The 17321-nt window shown below is 30.4% G+C and overlaps 4 protein-coding genes across 4 annotated transcripts; 2 read left to right on the forward strand and 2 right to left on the reverse strand.

Annotated features, from left to right (window-relative positions):
• Nucleotides 1-1120: 1120 nt before the first annotated feature.
• LOC130442832 (uncharacterized) lies at nucleotides 1121-3251 on the reverse strand. The gene is made up of 3 exons (XM_056777192.1): nucleotides 3097-3251; nucleotides 2716-3047; nucleotides 1121-1933 (listed from the first exon to the last, which is right to left on the reverse strand). Exons 1-2 carry the CDS (start codon nucleotides 3246-3248, stop codon nucleotides 2759-2761), a joined length of 441 nt encoding a protein of 146 aa, XP_056633170.1. The 5' UTR covers nucleotides 3249-3251; the 3' UTR covers nucleotides 1121-1933; nucleotides 2716-2758.
• A 625-nt stretch (nucleotides 3252-3876) lies between these two features.
• Nucleotides 3877-5277, forward strand: LOC130442831 (E3 ubiquitin-protein ligase CHIP). The gene is made up of 2 exons (XM_056777191.1): nucleotides 3877-4531; nucleotides 4735-5277. Exons 1-2 carry the CDS (start codon nucleotides 4134-4136, stop codon nucleotides 5198-5200), a joined length of 864 nt encoding a protein of 287 aa, XP_056633169.1. The 5' UTR covers nucleotides 3877-4133; the 3' UTR covers nucleotides 5201-5277.
• A 1176-nt stretch (nucleotides 5278-6453) lies between these two features.
• Nucleotides 6454-13518, reverse strand: LOC130442830 (lipid droplet-regulating VLDL assembly factor AUP1-like). The gene is made up of 6 exons (XM_056777190.1): nucleotides 13203-13518; nucleotides 12781-13069; nucleotides 11192-11395; nucleotides 10916-11125; nucleotides 10678-10858; nucleotides 6454-9429 (listed from the first exon to the last, which is right to left on the reverse strand). Exons 1-6 carry the CDS (start codon nucleotides 13241-13243, stop codon nucleotides 9170-9172), a joined length of 1185 nt encoding a protein of 394 aa, XP_056633168.1. The 5' UTR covers nucleotides 13244-13518; the 3' UTR covers nucleotides 6454-9169.
• A 1025-nt stretch (nucleotides 13519-14543) lies between these two features.
• LOC130443452 (mucolipin-3-like) lies at nucleotides 14544-16779 on the forward strand. The gene has a single exon (XM_056778089.1). The coding sequence runs from the start codon at nucleotides 14879-14881 to the stop codon at nucleotides 16634-16636; it is 1758 nt and encodes a 585-aa protein (XP_056634067.1). The 5' UTR covers nucleotides 14544-14878; the 3' UTR covers nucleotides 16637-16779.
• The last annotated feature ends 542 nt before the right edge of the window (nucleotides 16780-17321 follow it).

The raw sequence follows: 17321 nt of genomic DNA on the forward strand, positions 1-17321 counted from the left end.
CTAAAACATTTTTTGTTTTTACCACACAAATTACACGCCATCTGTTTATTATTCACGATAAAATGATCGCTGCAGGACGCACAGACGTGCGTACAGCTCAACGGCATGTCTATTCTGTCTATACTACCAGGACCTTCAACCGAACCACTACCAGGTCCTTCAAGTGAGCCACTACCAGGACCTCCAACCAAACTACTGCCAAGGTCTTCGAAACGAGATCATGAAGTGACTCAAATTAAACTTGATGCTTCACTCCTGAGTCCATCATATGCATTTCAAGAAGCCGAGAATTACTTTTTGCGGCAGTAGGTGGTTGAATTAACTGAGAAGCTGGAATAGTTATCGACAAGGTTCAGCTATGAAATTGTGAAGAACAAAGATGCTCATATACTAATGTATACTGGTATTCCAACCAATGAGCTCTTCATGGTTCTTTTTGAACTAATGGGCAGCATTAAATTAAAATATTATGCTGGATGGAATGTTCAGATCGTTCCTAAAATTGATCAACTGTTTATGACCTTAATGAAGCTAAGGCTTAATGTTCCACATGAAGATTTCAGTATTAGATTTAGTTGTAGTATAGCCGTCTTTCATACTAGCAAATAATTCACTTCTGATTACCTGCAAATCAGAGTCAAAGTCCATTTTCTTGGTATGACTCGACTCTAAGGCGTTTTCACCCCTTTTTATATTTTTGTTGTGTCATCTATAAAAGCACTGATGCTGGAAAGTTTTAGGACATGTTTAAAACCCATTATTTTCTTAACAATAAAAGGATCTGCATAAAAACAAACAAAACGGTACTGCAAAAATAAAATATACATAACCTCAACAAGTTTCAAAGCAGAATTAATATGTTAAATTAACTCGACTGGTGAAAAACTAATAAAAACTACTTAAATAGTATGTTCCTTCGACAATATATTCAACTGAAAAGTCTTATTTTATCACATAAACCACGAAAACACTAAATGCAAAAATTGCTTATGGGCATTTACCATTATCAATGAAATTGTTTGGGAGTCGGTATAAGCTCCGCCCGTCTCTGTGACGTCAGACTTAGGCTGTCTATTAGTGGAATAAGTTACAGTGTTGTCAAGTTTCAATAAAAAAAATCTTCAATATTTTCTTTTTTATTAATAAACACATATTTTACAAAAAAATATACTACTTAAAAAAGACGAACAACAAAGTTTGTACTTTTTTCAAGTTTACAGGTATTCTACATTTTTTATTACATTTAGCAATGTTATCCAAGAACTTTAAAAGTTCTCGTAAAAAAACTGGGGTAATTTTTATTTCATCCTATAATTTGTCAACTTGGAAATACCATATTGTCAATTTATTCTCATTATTACAAAATATATAAATTAAACAAATTTTTCACTTAAGACTATATATAGAAAAAATAGTTCGTTTTTATAAAAAAAAACAAGATGTTAATAAAAAAATAGTCAAACTAAGTTACTAAATGATTCAGCAGCTGTTCAATCGGTTATAACCTCAATATACGTACATATAGAGAAGAGAATAGTTTTTGTAACACCCTCGTATTAATTATTATAAAAATAAGTATATGACACTACGAAGATAGATAATAATAATTCAATATGCTGCTAAAACTTCGTTTTTTATAAAAAACAGGAAATTATTAAAAAAATAGTCAAACTATATAACAAAAAGATTTGACAGCTAGTGAATCGAATATAACCTCAAAGTAATACATGGTAACGCTTTTAATTCACTCATTCAGATGAGTCGAAGTGAAACAAGGCAATATTTTCTCAAAAATAGCAAAGGGGAGTTCAGGGTTTGCAGCTCATTTTTTCAAGCAACTCTTTGTATTTCCAACAAAACCCATTCAGTGGAAATTTTGAATGATTTATCATTTTCGTATTTTCAATGAGCGTATCCCCGTTTTTTTGCTCTCCTGAAAAATTTTGATTTTGTTACTTAATCTCTTTTACCTCCAAGCAGACAATATATATATATATATATATATATATATATATATATATATATATATATATATATATATATATATATACATATATATATATATATATATATGTATATATATATATATATATATATATATATATATATATATGCTAAGACCCCCGTATTGATATTTAAAAAAATACATCACGATTTTATAACACAAAGTGAATCAGTAGCATAGCTAGGGATGGATCACGGCCCCACGGGCCATTTGTTACAACTTAATTGATTAAAAATACAAAAACGTCACATAGTGCTAATTTGAATCATTGTAATGCTACTACGGCTGTTACTATAATGATAATTAAAGAAGAAACGAACTCGTTGATATCATTTTGCCCCCTAACTACTCTTCTAATATAGATTTATGTAATTTTAAAACTAAAATAAAATTGCCCAATTACGACCAAATATTTACATGAATCGTTTATAAAACTTATTCACATATACATAAGGCACTATTTGCACTCCTTTGTTGTCAGCAGTAAATTCTATAAAAGAAAATAAAACCCATAAATTTCCATAGAAATGCAAAAATTTAATAGAAAATTTAAGACCAAAAATATTGGTAAAAAAGGGGTGAAATTCTGTAAATGGAGATTATTATAATTTTATAAGGAAAGCAAAAAAATAAAAAACAAATATTGTGGATAAAACAAGATGAAACAGGCAAAATTTGAAAAAAAATCATTATAATCACAATTTACTCACCTTTACGTAAATCTTATAAAAATTCTTCATATTCTGTTGAAATTTATGAATATCCTGGATCGTTACAACCCCTTATATCGAGAACTAGATGTATGTCTTTGGGCATAAGAGTCACCCTATGGCAGTGCATGGCACATTTATTGGCATCTTCGAATAGATATGTCAAATATATTTCTGCAGCTTCTTGTATAGCTTTGAGAGCTTCAATTTGAATTTTGTGCGATCCCAACCCTTGTTCCATCAATATTTCTCTAATAAGACGAGAAAATGGGAGACGGGGGATGCAGCTTTGAACTGATGCTTGTAATCTTTTAATTTGTTTTAATGTCGTCCTGAAAAATGATTATACAGATTTTCAGCGATTATTTATATAAAACGTACCTAAAAATTTTGAATTCTTTATTTCCGATATTCATACACACTTTGCTGGTACCGTATTTTCGCTTTTTCGGGGTCTTTGGGGAAACTTCATTATCAGAACGTTGCGAATTCGTCATTGACTTCCTTCGAGGAGCAGATTTTCTTTTAACCATTTTGTAGCATCTGTTGAATACTTTTATATAGCGGCTGGTTTTATTTTATTATTAAAAGTAATATATAATAGTATATATAGTAATATAATAGTAACAGCTACAAACATAACCACAAACATATACTAAAAATGTTTTTAACTACTTTTAAATCACTTTAATAAAATAACAATAAGATTAATAACAACATTGTTATTTTCAAGTTATTTTAAATTAAAGAAATAAAATTAGAACAAATCTTGTGTATATATAGCGACAAGATTAACCGCCAATATTTTGACATGTATTTCGATCGTGGCTAATACTCCGGCACACACTCCGAAACCAATTATATTTTCAAATTTGATACAAAATTGATTGTAATTAAATACAATTACATTTTATTAAAAACTTTTTGATTTCAAAACCATGAAAGGATTATAATTGTTATCTATAAATATATATAAATATGAATAATAGTAATAAAATGCTTTTCGTACATTTTAACGTTTAATTTTGGTTAAATATTTTGATATAAATTATAATAACAATGTTAAACTAATATTTTTTCATTATAACAACAAATTTAAGTAATCTAACTTTTGAAATATAATTTGTGTTGCCTATAAACAAACTTCTGTAATATAATAGTTATGACTAAAAGTACGTAACTCGTTTTAATTATAAAGTAATATATCTATGTAATATTATTTAAACGAAATTAAAAATATATTTTATCAATTTAACAGATTATTCGAGAACGTATAAACAAAGTTTAACGATAAATAAGTTCGTTCTAGATACATCTCTTTTCCCATATGAACTAATCGTCAATAGAAAATTCTAGGTTATAAAATGTCAAAGTGGAATGTTAAGTTTATAAAAATAGTTTAAAAAAAATCAAAAAGGATGAGTAAACATATGTACTCGACAGCAAATCTTTCCGACAAAGATTTAAAAGAACAAGGAAACCGTTTGTATAATTTGAGAAAATACGAAGAAGCCATAAATTGTTACAGCAAAGCCATAATCAAGAACCCAGACGTAGCCCATTACTTTACGAATCGAGCTCTTTGTTATCTGAAATTATTAAAATGGGAACAGGCGTGTATGGATTGCCGAAGGGCTTTAGACATGGATTCAAATTTGGTGAAAGGTCATTTCTTCCTTGGACAAGCTCTATTTGAAAGTGATAATTATGACGAAGCTATTAAACATCTACAAAGAGCGAATGACTTGGCGAAAGAACAAAAAATGAATTTCGGAGATGACATTGCCTCACAATTAAGAGCTGCTAGGAAAAAACGGTATTTATATACTTGTTTTGATTTGGTGTATTTTTATTGGAAATTTCGACTTTTTTTCACGTTTGATTATTTTATTTCTTGCGGTTGTTATTCTAATAACTTAGGTTATCATTTCTTGAACTTCAGATTGTTTTTTTTTGTGAAATCTCGTCAAGTTTTTGTAAATATTGAAAGAAAATTCATTTAATTTTGTAATTTTACAGATTTTCCGTTCAGGAAGAAAAACGTATAGCGCAAGAAATAGAATTACAATCGTATTTGAATAAATTGATTGAAAGAGATAGAGAAATGAGGATACAAGAGGTGCAGAACGAAGAAGGCGACAATGAAACCACCAAACAAACCATCCAGAACATTAATGAAACATGTGAGAATTACCTAAACGAATTGAACCAATTGTTTGCGAAAATAGACGATAGGAGAAGGAAAAGAGAAGTGCCAGATTATTTGTGCGGGAAAATTAGTTTCGAGATTCTACAAGAACCAGTAATAACACCAAGTGGTATCACCTACGATAAGAAGGATTTGGAGGAGCATCTACAGAGAGTGGGGCACTTCGATCCTGTTACTAGAGTTAAACTTACCCAGGATCAGTTGATTCCTAATTTCGCCATGAAGGAAGTTGTCGATGCGTTTTTGACCGAAAACGAATGGGCTTTGGACTATTAATTTTTTTTTATTCGTTATCTGTTAAGTCTAGTGTTATGGTGTGCTATTCACATATAATTAAAGTTCTTTCAAAATGAGTTTTTATCGTTAAACGACGTTTCGACCCTCGTCGACCACCAAACGCATTCCGAACGACATTTCTTTGGTATCAAATTTTGAAAATTCAAAATGGCGGCCATGTGAATTGGATTTATATTGTGTCGGGTACACAGCCGCACGCCATCTAATAGCACCGGTCATAAGATAGAATCAAATATGTAGGGAATTTTAAGCCCTGTAACATGATGCAATTAAATTTCTCTAAAAAATCTTTTTCGGCTCAATTTTTCTAAAATTTGTAATTTAATCAGGAATTATAATGAAAATAACATAATTAAGTCAATATTTTATGAAAATATAGAGGAAATGTTTCTGGGAATATGGTTTTTTCAAAATTTGAAAATTCAAAATGGCGGCCATGTGAATTGGTGTTATATTGTGTCGGTTACACGGCCGCACGCCATCTAACAGCACCAGTCATAAGTTAGTGTAATAAAGAGCTAAAAATGAAATTATAAGTGGCTCCATCTATTGGGTAACCATAGAACTATGCTCTAGATGTTTTTGGAAGTAAAAATTGGTATTATTAGACACTTTTGGAGGTTGTAATGTGTTTTGGATTATGGGAAAAGTATATATAAGGCAGGAGTTCATAAAAAAGAAAGTTTTGTGGATAATTGGAGATTATTTTGATTATAATTTTTGATTGAATGTACATTTTATCATATTTTTGACATTCTTTCGAAAAATTTATAGGTTACGAATTTTTTTGGAAATTTTTTTGACACTGTTTATTAAACAGCAAATCTTCCCCTATAGATTTGAAAAATCCGCATTTTGAAATTGTTAATATTAATAAAATGAATGGAGATTGAAAAAAATTTATATATAAATTCAATTTGAATGGGAGCCATTTTGAATTTTCAAAATTTGTTTTTATGATTTTCACTATAATTTTTTCATAAATAAACAAACTTCAATTTTTTTATCAGTTTTTTTGGAAAATTGAGGAATGAAAAATATTTTTTTTTTTGGAAATCTAGTTTTATCACGTCATACGGCTTTAAATTTCTTATAAATTGGATTTCTACAACTTTTTTGTACGATCAAAAATCGCAGAAATAAATTTCTAGTTATGGATATGATCGTCTTCGATGTTAATTTGTCCACTTAATCTCCCGGAATATAGAATGACAAAAATTCAAACAACCAGAGTTCTCATATTTTATTTATAAAATAAATAACAGTGAATTATTTACAAACTTAAATCAAAATAATTAATTTTAATATTTTTATATAATAAAAGAGTCTTAAATGTGCAGCATAAGGCAAAAATTTCTTCGTTATTGGCACCATTCCTTCCCCTTAATCTAAATACTTATTTCACAATGTCAAACTGAACGTACTAAATACAGGGTGTCCAAAAACCCTCCAAACACAAACTACATATACCAGACGTCATTTTATCTCAAACTAACCTAATTTTTTTCAAAGGAAAACGTCAAATTTTGAGGTTATTTATCTTCGAATGCCGCTTACTTCCGGATAAATATTAGGTTAGATTCATGCCAAATCACATCTAGTGAATGTAATTTACGGACATCCCCCGTATTTATCGCGTCAAATAAAATAAATCTTTCCAACTAAAATCATATCCAGTCATAATAACTATCATTTAATTAATTTGAAAATGTTTGATTAAAATAATTCGAATTTCAACAATAAAAAAATATACAGGATGTCCTAAAACAGTAGATTTGTTGTTTTACGACTTCAAACATTTTACGAGGGTTAATTCGAAAATAACAATGCTGACGAACTTAAAGCGGGTTTAACGCCGCTATCTTGAAGATTTTATACATGTTACTAGGGTTAATTCGAAAGTAACTATACTGACGAGACTAGGGTGGATTTAACGCCGCCACCTTGATGATTTTATACATTTTTCGAGGGTTATTTTTTTTACTACTTTTTACATTATACGAGGGTCGTTCAAAAAAAAAGGAATAAAATTTAATTACATATTTTTTTGTTTCCTATACGTCCAATTATTTTACGACCCCCGTATTTGGTGCTTAAAGATTATCACATGTAATTGAGACTGCGTAAACTGATATCGAAGCGTTTCTACGAGGGTCGTATTAAGAGTGAGAGAAGTTTGGGTCTGAAGTAACATTGGGAGGAATTAGCGCCGCCTTTTTGACATCCTCGATCTATAAGTAGCTTGCGTATCAAACTTCGTATACAGGGGAGTGTTCAAAGTAACTTTACTAATGGAAGTTTATAATTTTTCTGAATGTAATACATGTTTTTATATGATTAGAATTGCTAAAGAAAATTTTATCAAATTATAGAAAGTGAACGGTTAAAAGGTTACTAATTAGAACATATTTGGTGATAAGTTTCGTTTTTTCAAAATATTTAGCGACTGTTGAACGAAAAGTTTGTATTCATCTTATGGCCCCCGTATAAATCGACGAAATATTAAAAAATGATGGAAACTTGATTTTTACATTGATAACTAAGAAATAGTGACCGATTTTTCTAGTAAAAACATTTTTCTCTTGTTTTTAATTAAAAAAAGTTGAATATTTTCCAAACAACCCTCGTATACATACATATAATTTGTATAATTTTTTTATTATACAATTAAACGAACGATTACTTTTCGTATAACCTTGTAAATCTATTATTCCAATTTTTATACATTCTACGAGGGGCGTTCAAAAATGTTTCAGTGTATTAGACTTCCTACAGTTTTTCCCTTCCTTGAAAATGGAAAACGAACTGCTGCAATTGAAAATTATGAAGTTCAAGCTGTAATAATTTTTTTTTTGACAAAAATCCAAAAATCAAAACAAATATCAGGAAAAAACTGCAATATTTGACCCCTATTTTCCATAATATCCTTGAAAAGAAGTTTTTAATCATCTTACTGCCCCCGTATTCACCAATACGCAATCGCCATCTATATCCAGAGACATGATTTTAACATTGATATAAAAAACCAACCACAGATTTTATATCTCAAAAAGTACAATATTTTACAAACAAACCCGGTATACACATTTTTAGTGTTTGCACATTTTTTATAGTATAATTAAAAGGATTGTTTTTCGTATAACCCTGTAAAACAATTATTTCAATTTTTATACATTCTACAAGGGGCGTTCAAAAAGGTTTCAGTGTATTAGAATTCCTACAGTATTTCCCTTCCTTAAAAATGAAGAACGAACTGCTGCAATTGAAAATTATGGAATTCAAGCTGTAATTCAAGTGACAAAAATTCACAAATTAAAACAAAAAGTTTCTATAAAGTTTTTCCATAGTATCCTTGAAAGGAAGTTTTTAATCATCTTACAGCCCCCGTATTAGTAGAAGAAAGATTATTAAATGAGAAAAACATGATTTTGATATTGATACAATAAACCTGTGATTTTTCCAGTGAAAACATTTTTTTTTAAATTTTTTGTTTCAAAAATTTTCATAATTTTTTATTGTACAAATAAACGAACGATTGTTTTTCGTATAACCCTGTAAAACTATTATTTCAATTTTTATATATTCTACGAGGGGCGTTCGAAAAGCAACGAACATTTGGACTTAGTTTAACAACATTTCCCTGGCTTGAAAATGGAAAACCCACCGATGCAATTGAAAATCTCGCTAATAATTAAGTTCAAGCTGCAATTAAAGTTTTTTATACAATACACAATCGGCATCTATATCCAGAGATAAGAAATTGTTTATAATGCGATAAACCAGTGAAATAATCGATTATTTACTTTTAAAACAACCAATACTATTGAAACATCCGATACTTTCAAACATCCCTCCTACAACTCGATTATAAATATCCAAAAGTTTCCTAAACAAAAGAAATTATACAAAAAAAATACCAAAAAAATCGTTTCGATATCCGAATTTTCCCTAAATTGGTATATCGAGGTTATGTTTTTCGATGTACCGCCTCCTGGCGGTGGCTATCAATTGTTCTTTGCGTTCCTGGAACGATTTGGTACGTTCCGAAGCGGATTTCGGAAAAGAAGAAGCCGCCGTGCTAAACGAAGAGCAATTCGAAGAGCCGGAAGTCGAAGGTTGGTTATTAGACGAAGAGGATTGTTCAGGGGTAAAATGAACTCGACCCTCGAGAATATTCGTAATCGTACTATCTACATTCCTCGTTATATCTAAAAAAAAACAAAAATAACCAAAATAATAATACAGAATGGAGATTGATCAGCCACCATATAGTCTTGATCTGTATCCGTACTACTATTTTTTGTTCATAAAGCTTAAGACCGATATATAAATTGAAATTGAAACGATATTTAAGACGTATAATAAGTATTGTCTATTATTAAACTTAAATTACTATACAGGGTGTCCCACGACGAGTTAAAACTATCTGTATATATGGCAAAATACTTACTAGTAAAATAATGAAAATTTCTACGTTTCGGTTTTCGGATACGATCTTTTTAACTAAAATATTTTCAAAGATGGCCGACTTCCGGTTCTACCGGAAATCGACTGTAACTTTGTTATTTTAAATGGAACACCCTGTATATTAATACATTTTTGAAATCTACGTAAAATTTTATTATACTTTTGTCTAAAAACTTTTTTCGACAAATGCATATTTTTTGAATTATTAATTTTTTTGTAAAAAAATTGACCCTTATAAATTATTTTTTACGAGGATACCCAAGTTATGAAAACAGTTTTGGTTCGGTTGATTTTAGCAAGGTCAGAAGAATTTGAACCTATTATTAAAAATTTTTCATTTTATACAGGGTGTGTATAAAAAGTGTTCAAATTTAAACCATACCTGCATATCTAAAAATTTACAGAAAACATAACGGATAACGGTGAGGTTTAGGTATAGGAAAGTATACATGAATTTGCCTTATTTGTTACCCCTGAATACATTAAAATAGAAAAAACCGGTTGGTTCTATTTAAAAAAATGAATCTGATATTTATGAAGTTAAACTTTAAACACTTTTTATACACACCCTGTATAAAATGAGGAATTTTTAAACATAGATTCAAATACGTCTGACCCTGCTAAAATCAATCGAACAAAAACCGTTTTCATACCTTCAAGGTTATCCTCGTACAAAAATAATTTATAAGGGTCTGTAAAAGTTAAATTTTTACAAAAAGTATGCATATTTCGAAAAACGTTTTTAGACAAAAGTATACTAAAATTTCCGTATATTTCAAAAATGTATTAATTGACAGGGTGTTCCATTTAAAATAACAAAGTTACGGTTGACTTCCGGTTCTACCAGAAGTCGGCCATCTTTGAAAATATTTTAATTAAAAAGATCGTATCCTAAAACCCAAACGTAGAAATTTTCATGATTTTGCCATATATACCAGATAGTTTTAACTACGTATCGTGGGACACCCTGTATATTATTAAATACTTACATAAATCAGTGTAAATTGCGTTTAGTGGTACATGCGGTAGGACTTCTTTGACTTGTTTCCCCATTCTGGTAAGTTCCGGGGTATTTAGTGATCTGGTACGAGTTTGGGGTCTCGGGGGGGCGAAATTAGCACGTTTTTCCCATTCAGTTACATCGTTCGAAGTATAATTAGTCGTTTGTACCTGAAACGAATTTAATAAATCACGCAAAAAAATTAAATAAACAACTTGTAGTTACACCTTCAGCGCCGTTGCCATATTTCGACGTACGTTTTCCGCGAATTCTTGATCGCTCATAGTTTTCCTATCCGATGGTTCAAGAAACGTCAGTCTGTAATTAGTTACGGGGGAAAACAGATAATAAACTAAATCACTGAAATAAGATGAACCCATTACGGTTACAGAGATATCCAAAAAGGGACGGTCGACTGTAATACAAATAGGTTGAACCTAAAAAATTATTTATTATATGAAAAATAAAAAAAAACAATAGTTAGGGGTTGAAATCGAACTTACTTTGTTGGTAAATTCGAAGGGGTATGTTTTGAATTTGAGAAGCGCTTTTCCGTTGGTTACTTTATCTTCGGGGGCGAAATAAACGGGGGTCCTCTCTTCCATAAATTGTTTTAGGTTATTCTTAAAGTTATCTACGTTTACGATAGATCCGAAGCAGTAAGTACTAAACCCTAACACCCTTTCTACGGTCGTTCTACAACTAGGCTGGAAATTTTTATACTTTACATATATTTTGGCACGAGTACGATTTCCTTGGCGCCAGAATTTCGCTACGTCATTTTGTAAAATCGTGACGAAGCCAGGGGAGTTCAACACCGCCAACTTGATGTTTACATACATGTTACAAGGGTTGTTTTAAATGTAACAAATCATCACGAAGCCAGGGCGAGTTCAGCACCGCCAGATTGTTGATTTCACACATTCTACGAGGGATGATTAAAAGTAACAAAGCTGATAAAGCTACTGAGACATTTATATATACGAGGTAGTATTGAAAGTAACAAGCCCGACAAAGCAAAGGGCGGATTTAACAACGCCATCTTGATGATTTTATACATTTTACGAGTTATTTTGAATGTAACAAGTCTGACTAATCAACAGCCGGATTTAACACCGCCTTGATGATTTTATACAGTTTACGAAGGTTTATTTGGAAGTAAAATGTGCATCAAAGCAAATAGGGGGTTCAAAACGCCATTTTGATGATTTCAGGCATTATACGAGGGATGATTCAAAAGTAAAAATGCTGATGAGGCTACGGCGACTTTAACATCGCTATCTTTATGATTTTATACATTTTACGAGAGTTATTTTGAATGTAAAATGCCTAAAGAAGCAAAGGATGGATTTAACACCGCCATCTCGATGATTTTATAGGGTTTACGAGGGTTAATTTGGAAGTAAAATGCCCATCAAAGCAAATAGGGGGTTCAACACCGCCATTCTTATAATTTCATACATGTTACGAGAGTTGTTTTGAATGTAATAAATCATGACGAAGTCAGGGCGAGTTCAACACCGCTATCTTGATGATTTTACACATTATACGAGGTGGTATTGAAAGTAATAAGCCCGACAAAGCGAAGGGCATTTTACATTCAAAATAACCCTCGTAAAATGCCTAACGAAACAAAGGACGGATTTAACACCATTATCTTGATGATTTTTTACATTTTACGAGGGTTATTTTGAATGTAACAAGTCTAACTAATCAACGGGCGGGTTTAACGCCGCCTTCTTGATGATTTTACACATATTAGGAGGGTTGATTTGGAAGTAAAATGCCCATAAAGAAAAGAGGGGGTTCAATACCGCCATTTTGATGCTTTTTCACATTTTACGAGGGTTATTTTGAATTTAACAAGCCCAACAAAACAAACTAACTAGTTTGTAACTTTAAGTACCGATATCTCTAAAACGAGACGAGATATCAAAAGATTTCATCATGGGGATAAATTCGTTTTGGCGCTAAGAAAACCGTACCCTCACTAATATACTGATGAAATAATATGACAAAATGTTATAAATATCATAAAAATTACGTTTTCATTTTTATTTTATAAAAATTGTTTTTAAAAATTTATACTTACCGATACGGCACCTGTAGCTTTACAAACAGCTACTTGGTCAAAAACTGATACGCTATTACTAATATATACATGAACCTTTTCTTTAACTTTAAGATTTTCAACGTGAACTGATATTCCTAAACCTAAACAGGCCAGTTTATTAACAAACTTTTGAATCCTCGGGGTATCAGGCAAAAATTGACAAATGAGAAATAAGAAAAGTAGTAAACAACATCGTAATACTATTAAAATTAATCCCAAAGGGAGATAAAATATGAAAAATATAAAACTAACGTCACTATCAGGTATCCTGAAACAAAAAACCCTACTCAGTACATACATTTATTTTTTAATATTTACGTAGTTTAACTAATTTTAAACTGTTCGTATTATTATAATTTAAATAAATTGTTTTTATAATATTTATAATATACGTTTCTTACCTATTTCTAGCTAAGAGATTTGCAATTTCTACATTTGCCATATTTCAGTTGAATTTTAGCACGAAAGGTCAATAAAATACTAACATTACTTTTGTAAAGAAAAGATTAAATAAAATGCATTTCTTCTGTTATGATACGTGTGAAATTATGATTGGATTATTTACAATCACTAACAATAATTTTTCAATCAAAAAATTTGGGTTTTAAGCATCAACCTCAAAAAAATCTACGATGACAACTAAAAATTAAAATGACGTTTATCAAAATTCTGGTATAAATTTCGACACATTTTCTCCCTCTTTCTATCACATTACGTGTTAATTCATAGACAAATTAATAGTTGGTAGATCCAAAGTGAAATTTTTTATACAATAAAAACTCGTTTTAGGATAAATCTTTATTAGTCGATGTTATTCCAACAAAAAAATATATCTCCTTGATAAATAACGTGGAATTATCAATAAATACAAGCTGCCACTAGAAGTTAAGGAGCAATTTTATGTTGACGCACGATGCTTGCTTGAAACGTTAAATGAAGTCACGTGGTATAATGTCAAAGTTTAAAACGCTAAAAAAACTATAATCTATTTAATAATTGATCGATTAATATATGTTCTATGTTTAGGTTATGATATAATATCTAATTGCACTTTTTAGAAAACTAGTGCTCTTGTAATTGATTGTCGTTTATTTCAAACGACGAATAAGTTATTTTGGGATGACGTCACAATCAGCCGCCATATTGTCTTGAGGGACAAATATAGCGTTATTTACATTAAAATTATTATTAGTTTTATTTTTAATTTTGTAATCGAAAATATTCATTTCAATGAAAAATGGGATCGAAACAATTAATTATTGTACACAAAAGAAGTGAAATTTTTGTTTGACTATCACGATAATATGGCCGACGTTTCAAGTCACATTACGTGATATTTTGCGACAAATTAAGTATTAAGAAATAGATACCAATAGTAATTTATATATTCTAACCTCTCTGATATACAATTATAATAGTTGAAAATCCCGGTATTTAACGAAAGTATATTGATTGAATTACAATATTTTGTTGATATTTATTTGTTATAATTTCAAAAAGAGGCATAAAAAACCAAACAATTGATACATTATAAAGAAGATATATATAACAATATATAATTTAACTTCACTAAGTTGTTTATTTTATTGCAAGATATATGTCGATTATCATTATTTTAATTTTCACTCGATGATATACCAGCGATGAGGTTCAACATTTTAACCTTGTCGCTACAATTACTTAATTGGCGAAAAATTCGTCACTCAGAAAAACGACAGCGACAACACGAAACCCTGCCTTTATGTATACTGTCATATATTAGTTTATGCTATTTTTTCTCTAAGCATTCGCATTTTCTATGGTGTAAATTTGTGACGTACGTGTCAAACAAATCATGTGATTTTAAAGAGCTTATATAAATAGTGGATAGGGGGGATTTAATGTTTATTTATCTTTAATTGCCTTTGTGACATATTTAGAATAAGACAAACCAGTAATAAAAAAGGTCAAGGACGATATAGACATCGATAGTAAATAACAAAGTGTATCAGTTTACGTTATGTAGTTATTATCTCTAGTGTTAAATAAAACTTTTTTTACCAAAATTTCAACGATCGCTAATTTCGAACTAGCGAAAATGGAGCGTTCGAGATCGCAAGAAAATGAAGACGTAGAAACCTGTGATAGTGAAAATTGCTGTGATTCATCCACCAAACCTTTGTTAACGGAAGAAAGAATGAGGAGGAAATTACAATTTTTCTTCATGAATCCCATAGAAAAATGGCAGGCTAAGAAGAGATTCCCCTATAAATTCGTAGTGCAAGTGATTAAGATAATATTAGTTACGTTCCAGCTGTGTTTTTTCGCTTACTATAGATATAATCACGTTAATTATACTTGGGATAACAAAATAACTTTTTCGCATTTGTTTTTAAAAGGCTGGGATACTACCAGAGAAGTAAACGCGTACCCCCCGTCTGCAGGACCTTTAGCGGTATACAAAATTGACGATTTCTATTCGACTATAGATTACGCTTATAAAGGATATTCAGATTTGGAAAAAGCAATTGGTCCGTATTCGTACGCTAATGAAGATAATAGCAAAAGTGACATGGTTCTGTGTTTAAAACATTATAAACAAGGAATCATATTCGGTTTTAACGAATCTTATATTTTTAATAGCGAAATAGTTGAACAGTGCTACAACATCTCGGAACCACTTGATTCGTCTTTCAATTCAAAACGATTCGTACAAGATGAACATATCAAAATAAATTTTACCGCTTTAGTAGAATCTTCCTTAAAATTTTCCATTAAAACGGTGAATTTCAAAGCAGCTGGTCGGATTTCACCTCCGAATTGTTTTCTATTCAACATTGAAATTAATTTCAATAACGAAGATCACGATGGGCAGATGATAGTGTCTCTAGACGCCGAACCGATTCGTTTGATATGCAAAGGGGACGTGTGGTATAAAACAGACAGCGAAATAGAATCAGTTCTTCGAAGTATACTCAACTATTTTGTCATGTTAATATGTATAACGTCGTTTGTTCTGTGTTCAAGAGCCGTTTGGAGGGCGCAACAATTAAAAGTGATCACCAATACATTTTTTATAAAAAGATTTGAACAACCATTGAGCCAAAAGGATAAAATGAAATTTCTAAATTTGTGGTACATCATGATCATAATAAACGATTTGTTAATCATAATTGGATCGGCCATTAAAGAACAGATTGAAAAAGAATCTTTTACTACTGATCAATGGAATATTTGCAGTTTATTTTTGGGTATCGGTAATTTGTTGGTGTGGTTCGGAGTATTGCGGTATCTAGGATTTTTTAGAACTTACAACGTTGTTATTTTGACGTTACAAAAAGCGGCCCCTCAAGTAGCTAGATTTCTACTTTGCGCTTTGTTAATTTACGCGGGGTTTACGTTTTCCGGGTGGTTAATCTTGGGGCCTTATCATTTTAAATTCAGATCTCTAGCTACGACTTCGGAATGTTTATTTTCTCTTATAAACGGCGACGATATGTTCGCGACTTTTTCGATTATGTCGAATAAATCTGTTCTTTTATGGTGGTTCAGTAGGATTTATTTATATACTTTTATAAGCTTGTACATTTATATAATTTTGAGTTTATTCATTTCGGTCATAATGGATGCTTATGATACAATAAAATCTTATTATAACGAAGGTTTTCCTAAAAGTAGTTTGGAGTGTTTCATAGGAGAGACGAATTGTGAAGACGTTATTAGTGGAATGTACAGAACCGATTCCTCGGACAGTTTGGGTGGTTTAATGAAAGATCTGTGCTGTTGTAAAAAAATATACCAATCGTATTCCACCCTGACATCGAATAGTCAATCAAGAACAAGTATACTTATATAAAAATTCAGTAAAAACATTTTTTTTAATTATATAACAATAAAAATAATATTTTCGTACAAATTTTAATAGTTTCACTTTTTACAGTTTATTTTTACTCGACTGTAAATTTATACGTTTTATTGTTGAATAAAAAGCTAGAAGAATTCACGTTTTTTCAATTTACCATGAAAAAATATCAGATTTTGCCTTAAATTTTACATCAAATGGTAATTTAACCAGGAAAGTTTCGAAACTTCTGACAGAATTAACGTATTGTACGATTCTATATTCCATTAGCTGTTTTTAATAATTCCCAAAGAATCTAAACACATTTTAAATTATTTTCAATACTATTCAACGAAACTATTTAAAAAAAAATTGATTTCTCGTAACAAAACAAATTCCTACTGAGGACTTTTCAGAATTTATAACCTATAATATAACCCACAGAACATACCCTAACAAGAATCTGCAAACTAAGTTATTATTCAGTAGAAACGCGTATTTTCGATGGTAGGTGGCAGAACTAATCTATTTCCGCGATTCATAACAAACAATACTGTATTCTATGTTATCCACTTCCGATTTCGCAGTTTCCTGAATCCAGGAATATATTCCAAACCTTCTTAGCCTAATAAATTATAAATTTTCCTACAAAATAGATTTTTAATAAACTACCTTGATCAAAAATTAGGAGAGTTATATC

This window comes from Diorhabda sublineata, chromosome 4, assembly GCF_026230105.1.
Source record: "Diorhabda sublineata isolate icDioSubl1.1 chromosome 4, icDioSubl1.1, whole genome shotgun sequence".
Classification (NCBI taxonomy): domain Eukaryota; kingdom Metazoa; phylum Arthropoda; class Insecta; order Coleoptera; family Chrysomelidae; genus Diorhabda; species Diorhabda sublineata.

What these genes read in the sequence shown, in the direction of transcription:
- LOC130442830 (XM_056777190.1), bottom strand. Translation starts at nt 13,243, where the DNA reads ATGGCAAATGTAGAAATTGCAAATCTCTTAGCTAGAAATAG. An exon ending in AATCTCTTAGCTAGAAATAG is followed by an intron (nt 13,070 to 13,202) that starts GTAAGAAACGTA and finishes TTTTTGTTTCAG; the next exon opens with GATACCTGATAGTGACGTTA. An exon ending in AAGCTACAGGTGCCGTATCG is followed by an intron (nt 11,396 to 12,780) that starts GTAAGTATAAAT and finishes AAAAATTTCCAG; the next exon opens with CCTAGTTGTAGAACGACCGT.
- LOC130442832 (XM_056777192.1), bottom strand. Translation starts at nt 3,248, where the DNA reads ATGGTTAAAAGAAAATCTGCTCCTCGAAGGAAGTCAATGACGAATTCG. An exon ending in AAAGAATTCAAAATTTTTAG is followed by an intron (nt 3,048 to 3,096) that starts GTACGTTTTATA and finishes ATCATTTTTCAG; the next exon opens with GACGACATTAAAACAAATTA.
- LOC130442831 (XM_056777191.1), top strand. Translation starts at nt 4,134, where the DNA reads ATGAGTAAACATATGTACTCGACAGCAAATCTTTCCGACAAAGATTTA. An exon ending in AGAGCTGCTAGGAAAAAACG is followed by an intron (nt 4,532 to 4,734) that starts GTATTTATATAC and finishes GTAATTTTACAG; the next exon opens with ATTTTCCGTTCAGGAAGAAA.
- LOC130443452 (XM_056778089.1), top strand. Translation starts at nt 14,879, where the DNA reads ATGGAGCGTTCGAGATCGCAAGAAAATGAAGACGTAGAAACCTGTGAT.